Here is a 9,317-nt window from a genome sequence, read left to right as displayed (position 1 = left end):
GTTTGGTAATCCCCGATGCATACATACTGATGGAAAAACACACACAATAAATCAGTACTGTCCAATTACACCAGGTTCAGAGAAGAATTTCATTATCACTTACATGAAGAGGCTGCTCCGCAACTACTAACATTCTGTGTTCAGCATATTTCCGGACATATTCATAAACATTCTGAGGGGTTACTGGTATATTTACACCATTGGAGATGAGTTCAACCTGGGAAGTGTTGCAAAATAGAAGCATAATAATTAAAGCAGGTCTATTATCTGTAATAATTATAGATATGCTACAGCCATCCTATTAAAATTCAAAGTGAAAATTTGCTCACGTGTTTCTGATTTGCTAATTAAAACATGTATTCAATTTTAGATATCAAAAAGGTGGACTGATTTTAAAAAAATTAAGATTACCTGTCCTCCACCTTCCTCTTTGCACAGATCTATTGCAAATGCCAAGTCCATTGCTGCAAAAACAGCATCAGCATCTGAGCTCTGGGAAGCGAGGATTAGTTGCCGCAAACTCTCATACATAACCGGATCAAAAAAAGCAAAATCATGCCAGTTAACCTGGGCGGAAAAAGTACATGTTTAAAATGGACTTTCAAAATACTGAACAGTCGAGTGTTAACAGCTCACAGGACATCTACTCTGATTTGCTATTAGGAACCTCAAGATTTTTCACTAGTACTGTGCCTGTAGCAGGCAGATCGGGATAAGGATGTGTCTGAATCTTCTATTATTTGATGAAACAAAATGGTTCAATTCAAATTCATGCCAAATACAGTTTTAAAGCAGCCAGCAAACGAGAAAATGGTCTGAAGGTTTGCAGATCATGGTTTTTAATTATACTATGCTGCATTCTCTGAATGGACAACTCATACTGATTACCAATGCTTGCTTCTAGAGCAGGGATGTCCAAACTTTTTAGCAGGAGGGCCAGATCATCTCTCTGACAGTGTGTCAGGGGCCAAGAAAAAAAAAGAATTTACATTTCAAATTTGATTAAATTTACATACATGAATATATTAGAGATGGAACTGATATGAATGAATTAAGGTCTTATAATAGCTCAAGGCCTAAAAAGGCCTTGCACTTTGCTGCTGCTGTAGCATCACAGACATGAAACAGCAAGCAGTAGCGAGAACCATCATCCCACAGCTCACACGAGAGGTCAAACATACAACAACGCAAACAGTTGCGTTGGGCCAGCACGGGCTCCAGCAAGTCTCCAGAGGGCCAGAGGCTCATTGAAGACTGGGGGCTCCCCGCGGGCCGGATTAGGAGTCCTCAAGGGCCGCAAGTGGCCTCCGGGCCGGGTTTGGGCACCCCTGTTCTAGAGGATATTGCACCATGGAGATGGAAGTGAACTTGTTAAGCTAAGTGCTGAGAACACTGAAAACAAGCAGTTCTAGACCATGGTTTGCAAACTGTAGGTCACATTTGGAAACTCAAACCCTAGTTTGCAATACCAGAACTATGCTCCTAACAAGGTCAATTCAGATAACTGTCCAAACCATAATTTAGAACAGGGGTCTCCAAACCCCAGCCTGGGGGCCAGATGCAGCCCGCAGCAAGCCTCTTTCCGGCCTGTGACTAACCTCTTGCCCCCTGAAAGTCTTTGGCCCACTCAACTGAATATAACCAGAACCGTGCTCTTATTGTGTCTGGAGGGTGTTCTGAGGGCCAGAGAGGTTGAATGAATGAGCCCATTTATTCACTCATATAAGTTCCATCTCTAATTTACTTATTTAAATTTTTTTTCCGGCCCTCCATACCACGCCAGATATTTGATGCGGCCCGTTGGCCAAAAAGTTTGGAGACCCCTGATTTAGAATATCACAAATGACTAAACCCTTCTTGCACACAGCAGATTTGGAGACAGAGACAATATCGTAATCTCATAAAAAACTTTTTCTGACAGCTAGCCATACCTTTGGATTACATTTTAAAATCTTGCACTTATGTTTTACTGCAGTTTTTAAATTACTATTTTAGGAAGCTTTTTTTTACTGATAATAGCAGGGACAGTGCAGCAGCTGAGCCCAAACAGATCTGAAGGCAAACCCCAAACAGCTACAAGCTTAGATGTTTTGTGACTAGTCAGAGTACTAGTGTGTTAACCCATACTTCAGCTCCTAAGTTTGGTTGGAACTGGCCAGTGCTTGTCTGCACTGATGAGGGAATCAGAAATACATCTGTACTGCTAACATAGAGAAAAACTGTTGATTGCTTTATTACGCCATCAAGAAATGTTTACAAGTAAGACGAGTACTTTCTGTTTTGGGCAAATCTAGGCAAGTATAATCATGCTTCAATGTAATTTTTCACATGTATGTAAAACCCTGTAATATCCCTCAAGTAATCTATCTGCAACTTTATTTACCTTTCTCCCAAGGAGCACTTTGATTACATGTCGATTTAATGTAATGGGACAAAGTTCATTCTGTAGCAAGCACAAACCTAGAATTCTGAGAATCAATAAGAGAATGTGAATTTAAAGGAAAAAGTTCCAAAAGAAAAAACAAACAAAATGCAAATGAGATATCAGCTAAATTTTCACAATTGAAGCAGTACATTTTTAGTTGAAGCAACTGTAATCCTGCTATGCAATTTCCAACTCCCAATTTTCCCCTGGCAAATACCATTTCCTCAAGCTTCCGCTACAATTTTTTCGGAGTCAGACAATTTCATAAACATCCTAAAAAGTTGATTGGAAATTATTTACAAATCTAAAGATTTATCACCTGCCAATATTTCTGAAACAGTTTAGCCTGGCTTCTGTATTTTTGCCGGGCCTTGGTGTATAAAAACCACGCTTTCCAGGTTGATAAAATAAGGGCGCGTTATCATCACCATCATCCGTATCGTCTAATTCCATGTCCACCACACTGCGACTGGAGCCATGCCGTTTCCTATTTTCCTTTTAAAAAAAGTAAAAAGGTTTGATTAAGGACTGAAATCCACTTCACTACTGTTTCATTAAAGCTACCAAAAACTGAGAACACAAAATTAAATGAAACACTAATTTGACAATAGTTATGCAATTGTTGTTTCCAAAATGTAAACACATATTTACTTCTGGTTTTATTTGTCAACTCTTTAAAGCAACTATTTCAGAGCAAAATGTTATCAGGAGGTCAGGTGATAGTTCCTTTCCAAGAATCTTTCCAGGAGACAAGGAGTGGACCTCTGGCTCCTGTGCCCACCATGGGAGATGTAAACAAATAAGTGGGATATCCCAAGGAGGTGGTCTTCTTGCAAGGCTGCAGAAACACTAGTTACAGGCCCACTGGTAAAAAGGAAAGCAATATTCTGGTCTATCAGTAGGAGATGCGATTGGAGTAGGATTCAGAGAAGTTAATCCTATTGCACCTATTTTTCCACCTCACAGTTAGGAATCTTCACAGTTAAGTTCAACGACTCCCTCAGACAGTACAATGTATTTTACTCACATATGCATCATTTCACTGATAAGTGAATAAAAGACATTATTACAGGTCCAATTTTGTTATACGTGGATTTTGTATACATGGATTTGACTCAACATGAATGGCCACTGCAAATGAGAAGGCATGTGCTGATCCCTGGAGAAGGGGAAAAATGCATCCCTTTAAAATCACAGTTTAAAAAACTGCTTTTCTTACTGTGGTAGAGAAACAGTCATGCAAGCGATTACAGGTATAACCTAATTATTCATGAATTTTTCACCTTGGAAAAATCCATGGATTTTTCTATCTCAACATGATGAGAAGGGCCCTTTAAAGGAAAAACAGTCATTTAAAAATAGCCTTGTTAATTCGAGAGAGGGCAGCTGGCTGACAATCCATCAATCATTCTCTCTCCAGGCACTTAGAACAGCTGCAAGCAACCCTCCCTTCCCCCTGAGCATGTGAAAGAAAGATAATCACTTGCTCTGGCTGGCTCAGAGTAAAGCCTTTCTAAGCTCCTGGAGAGAGACTGATTGATGGATTGTCTGCTTAATGACTATATCTTACATCACAAAGGTCAGCAAGGCTTTTTAAAAATCACCTAGCAAAGGGACATTTGCTTTAATGAGATTTTTGCCATCCACGTGACTACTGGGAATGGAACCCTCGTGAACAATAAGACTCAACCTGTATTTAAAATGGGTATCTTACTTGTACTTTGTCTGAAGAATCCAACAAACCAAGGTCAAGGATACTGTCAGCTCCATTTTCCCTGTGAGAAGAATAAAATCAAAATGCATTAGTCAGCCCTCTTTTCATCTTGTTACAGATGTCCTGTTAATATGGACTAATACTTCACAGGTGCTCACAGCAACTTTCTACAAGCTAGTCTAGAGTCACACACGCAAGAAGAATTAGTACTGAGGATAGAAGCTTCTATCAAACAGCTCTTCTCCAATTGATCCAGTTTGTCAATCTTCATACAGACAGGATAAATATTTATTGTTCAGTCAATGGAAGCCAAGGGAATCTTTAAATAAGATAATATACACAAGACCCAATTCCTTTATCTTCCACTAGGGCAGCAGTTTTCAACCTCTGTGACGTGGGACACTGGTGTGCCGTGAGGCTGCCTCAGGTGTGCCGTGGGTCCAAGGAATCAGGCGGTGGTGGCAGCAGCAGCAGCTGCGTGCAGGGGAGAAGCAGCGGCTTGGAACCTCGCGCAGCAGCAGGAGAGAATGGGGCAGCCGCAAAGGGGCTTGAGCACTCCTGCTGGTGCCTGCCCTGTGTGCTGATTGGGCAGCCAGCCAGGCAGCTAGAGAAGCTGGAGAAATGTGGAGGGAGTGAGGGCAAGCAGAGAGACGAAGGAGGGAGTGAGGGTGAGCCTGAAGGTGGAAGCAGGTAGGAGCCAGGAGCAGCTGGCTGGCAAGGATCCTGGAGAGACCCTTTTTCTTGTCTGCAATGCCCCAAAGTGACCCTGCCTGCGTTGCCTCCCCTGGCAAGACTTTGACAGGAAGGGCGCCAGGCCACAATCCTATCCACACTTACCTAGGAGTAAGCCCCATTGACTATAATGGGCTTCCTTCTGAGTAGACGTACAGAGGCTTGGCTGCATTCTTTCTTGAATAAATGAGCAGGCAAGTGATGCTTTTCTTCCCCCCATCTCCTCCCCTCCTGCACACACATCCCCCATCATAACTGCAGTTTACCCCTCTCTTTCTGCCCCTCCCCTCCCTCTTCACCACCTTCCAAAGTTCAGAAGGTGCCTCCCATTCCTTCTCTCTCTCTCTCTCCCTCTCTTCCCCTACCCCAGTGAATCCTGCACTTGTTTCAGCCACATCTCCTCACTGTCTCTCACAGAACATTTCTATTTCTCCAGTGTGCTCGGTCTCATCTCTCTTTGCCAATTCCTGGCATATCAGAGCACATCAATTGATGACAGTTTGAACAGACCGGCTTCAAAACATTGTTCTTCCTTTCCAGAAACCACATACACCTCCCTCTCCAAGCTTCTGGAGAATTTCTTTCATTGTCACGTAAGGCTAAAGCTGCCATCCTAACCACACTTTCCAGAGAGTAACCCCCTTTGAACAAAACAGGACTTACTTCTGAGTAGACCTGGTTAGGCTTGTGCCTTAGTTATATTAATTAAATTAATTGTAACATAATAATGTAATTAAAAAATAGTAGTGTGCCTTGACAACTTTAGTGCCTTGTCAGTGTGCCGTGAGCTGAAAAAGGTTGAAAATGGCTGCACTAGGGGCTCAAATGAAAGGATTTGTTTAAAGTTTCTCCAGGGGATTTAGAATCAGCATTGAATACCTTCCATGTGCAATAATGAGTTCCATGGCCTCATCCACTCTTGCTCGAAGGGAATCTTCACTGGCCAGCAACAGAAGCAGCTGAGCGGGGGACAATTCCAACAACATGCCGGTGATCTTGCTTGCAAATGCCTAAAAATAAAGATACCAATATCTTACTTTTCGAATGGATTTAGGCTCTGAACCCTGGAGACCAGTTATGCACTCAAAGTTCAGATGATGCTGGGTTTCCCCAATCACTTAAATAAACGGACAAGTGCATGCATGGATTGTTTTATATCTATAGAACTGAAATCTCTCAAAGAGAACTGAGAAACTGTCAAAACAGAGGCGAGAATGTTATCTTCAGTAAAGACCCACATCTACAAATTGTTCATGGACATAGCATGGCACATTCAGTGAGGAGATTATAAAGTTGTAAAAGAATAAAGCAAAGCAAGCTCAAGTAAACACACTCGAATTAAAATCAATTTCACACAATACAGCATCAATTTTTAAGAAACAAAATCAAAACCATTTTCACCACAGTAGATAGGTGGGTTAATTAGTCTTACAGGTTGCATTGCTTGTACACGTGGATAAAGTCTTTCTCCCAGCGCCTGTCGATGTGCTGGAAGAGGATCAGGGTCATCACTAGGATTTGCTTCTGCAGCAGGTCGAAAAGGTCTGGTGTCTATGGAGAGTTGCCTTCTAAAGTCCCTTAAAAACAAACACCACTTCATCAAAATATGCCTATATTATACAAAAAACCCATGTAAAAGTACATGGCCAAGCTTATTTTGGCATCAGTCAAACATCTACTCATTTAAGATCCTGTGTTAAATGTAATAGGGCCATCCTGCTCTACTTTTTTATTTATACAGCAAATCCTCACTTAATGGTGTTGATAAGTTTTCAAAAACTGCAGCTTTAAGTGGAACAATTCATAATGATATCGATTTTACCATAGGCTAAGTGATATATGTAAACAAGAGTTAGTTCCTACAGCATATTTCTGGTCACAAAAACATCAACCAACTTCTAAATAAAGACCCAAAACACTGAAATAAATGTGTGCTTTTCAGGCCAGAGAAAAACCATGCAGACATGGGGAGAATGTGCAAACTCCACACAATCAGTGGCCCTGGTCAGGAATCAGTTTATTTTTCTCATCAATTTTAATAACATGGTCTTTTAAGTGAGAACTTGCTGTATTCCAAAACAATGGCAACAGTTTCCTTGTTTTCTTTTTAAAAATCACACTGAATTCCAGTTCCTTTAAAATAGTGGTCCTATAGTCTATGTTAGAGGTGGTGGAAATAAAGCTGTAATGATCAGGTGGGTATATCCTGTTGCTCCCTCCTTTCTTCCATCAGATGTGTTCCTAAGCCAGTCAGTGCTGATGTACTCTGCTGCTGCTACAAAGCCAGGCATAGCAAGACAATGTTCAAAGGTCTCTCTCCCAGTTTCATTGAGAAGCCCCCCAAAACTATTCAGTAGTATGTAGTCAAAGATCCAAAAGGACTGGGGCCAGGCTCTAACAGAGGTCAACAAACAGCAAGTAGGCAAAGAGTTAAGATGTAAACCGTATGTGTTAAAGATACAGAGAGGAATGGATTATATGAGAAGGAAATAATAAAACAAACAGACTTGGAAAATGACTTTGGCATTGGAACTGCTCAGGTTCGGATCTTAGCAAGACTACCGATTACAGGCAAACTTAAAAGCAATATAATTCCAACAACAACAGCAATATAATTTCCTAACAGAGTGTTTTCCAAACTGTGGGTTGCAACTCACTAGTGGGTCTTGAAATGATTGCTGATGGGCCATAAAACTGACAAGCTGATAGCAGACAAGGAAAATGTATGGAGCCCCATGGAAAGTGAAACAGAGGCATATGTACATTTACTCGCAAGCAGGCGACCATGCCTTAGTCCACTTCAAAAGTCAGGCCAAGGGGAATGCAAGGTCACCAGAATGGTCCTAATCACAGGTCCAAATCACAGCTCCAAAACCTGTGTTTTGAAACACAGGTCTCAAAACACACTAGGAAGCTGATCCTTCTATTGAAAGGTATGATTTTGGTTTCAAAGAGAAGGAAGCACCCCCCCCATAACAAGGAAAATGTATTGAGACCTATGGAAAGCAAAACCGAGCCACATGTGTGCATTTACTCATGAGTAGGCAAATGTGCCTTGGCTCCTATCAAAGGACAGATGAAGGGGAATGCAAGGCTATCAGAATTGGATCACATTCCTGATCTAATGAATGTGGAGCTCAACAAATGCTCCAGGAGACAGTCCCCCCCACCATAGTAAAAAGGATAAAAACAGAGCTTTGAGGAACTGTAAAATGTTTTTAAGTCTCATAAAGTTAGATGGGTCATACAGTGTCATTTTTAAAAAGTGGGTCCAGGTGCTAAAACATTTGGGAACCACAGCCATAACACATTAAAGCCTCAATATTTCCTAACTACTTATATCAGCTTGATGGGTCCACTACTCTGGTCCCCAGGGAGGTGAGTGAAAACTGGACCATACTTTCTCTGAAAGAGTCAGGTCAGAACACACACAGCATACTTGGGCTTGAACTTAAGAAACCTAGGTTTGATTATGTAATATAATTGATCCAACCGACTGGATAGTTTACAACAACGTGGGTATCCCTACCTCAGTTATTTTCAACCTTTTTCATCTCACAGCACACTGACAAGGCAGTAAAATGTCAAGGCACACCACCAGGTTGTTAAGAATTGACAAGGCACACCATGCTGCCAGTGGGGGCTCACATCTCCCATTGGTCCTATTAATAAACGACCTTCCCCCAAATTCCTGTGGCACTCCTGAGGACCATTTGCGGCACACCAGTGTGCCACGGCACAGTGGTTGAAAATGGCTGCCCTACCTGCCTTCTCACCTGGTCAGGTGGGTTTGGGTACCCAATCAATTGGCATATGCCAATCCCAGCAGGTGGGCTGACTAGAACCTACTGTTCTTGGGGGAATCTTGGCAAAGACAACAAAGAATACACAAAACAATTATGTCAGCCTGGCTTCACAGTCTTTCTGCAAAGCTGCTGATTTCAAAGTATCTCAGGGAAGCCTCTTGTCTATTGACCCTTACCCTGAGACTTTCCTTAAGGAAAGCATACAGGGGAAAAAGAAGGGAGCACAGGGACCTTAATCATGAAGGCTCTGACACAAATTGAATATACCAAACATAACAATATCTAATACTTTTCCATTTGCAAAGGTGAATTTTTGGAGCAACATGCACAACTTTCAAGAAATGCAGAACTAAATAGCAGTTATTAAACTGAGGAAAAAAAGCGCCCAGCAGCTTCTCAGTTAAGAGATGTAACCAAGGAGAACTAGGAGTTCACCATTCTAAACATTCCTCTTATTAGTCTTTAACTACAAAGAAAACTACTTACCTATCCCTGTCTCTCCGAGAACCAGTTCTCAAGCCACTACTATTTCTCCTCATTTCTCTCTCGCGCTCCCTTTCCCGATCTCTCTCCCCTCTGTTCCGTAATCTCTGCATCAGGCCTAAAGCAGATAGGCATGCTTAGAACTTGAAAATATTCA

General features: G+C 41.6%; 1 protein-coding gene across 6 annotated transcripts in view; it reads right to left on the bottom strand.

The window, feature by feature from the left end:
- The window catches only part of UBR5 (ubiquitin protein ligase E3 component n-recognin 5), a 106,671-nt gene that overhangs the window by 6,214 nt on the left and 91,140 nt on the right, over window positions 1-9,317 (bottom strand). For all 6 annotated transcript variants that reach the window (XM_066626283.1, XM_066626286.1, XM_066626285.1 and 3 more), the window contains 8 exons: window positions 9,164-9,278; window positions 6,304-6,448; window positions 5,751-5,881; window positions 4,140-4,200; window positions 2,745-2,920; window positions 2,384-2,468; window positions 412-567; window positions 104-217 (listed from right to left, as the gene is read on the bottom strand). In XM_066626283.1, the coding sequence (XP_066482380.1) occupies window positions 104-217; window positions 412-567; window positions 2,384-2,468; window positions 2,745-2,920; window positions 4,140-4,200; window positions 5,751-5,881; window positions 6,304-6,448; window positions 9,164-9,278 (983 nt within the window). The remainder of the gene's footprint in view (window positions 1-103; window positions 218-411; window positions 568-2,383; window positions 2,469-2,744; window positions 2,921-4,139; window positions 4,201-5,750; window positions 5,882-6,303; window positions 6,449-9,163; window positions 9,279-9,317) is intronic.

This window comes from Tiliqua scincoides, chromosome 4 (assembly GCF_035046505.1).
Source record: "Tiliqua scincoides isolate rTilSci1 chromosome 4, rTilSci1.hap2, whole genome shotgun sequence".
NCBI lineage: Eukaryota > Metazoa > Chordata > Lepidosauria > Squamata > Scincidae > Tiliqua > Tiliqua scincoides.
The sequence above is the reverse complement of the archived record's forward strand: the minus strand, read 5'-3'. Positions and strand labels throughout refer to the sequence as shown.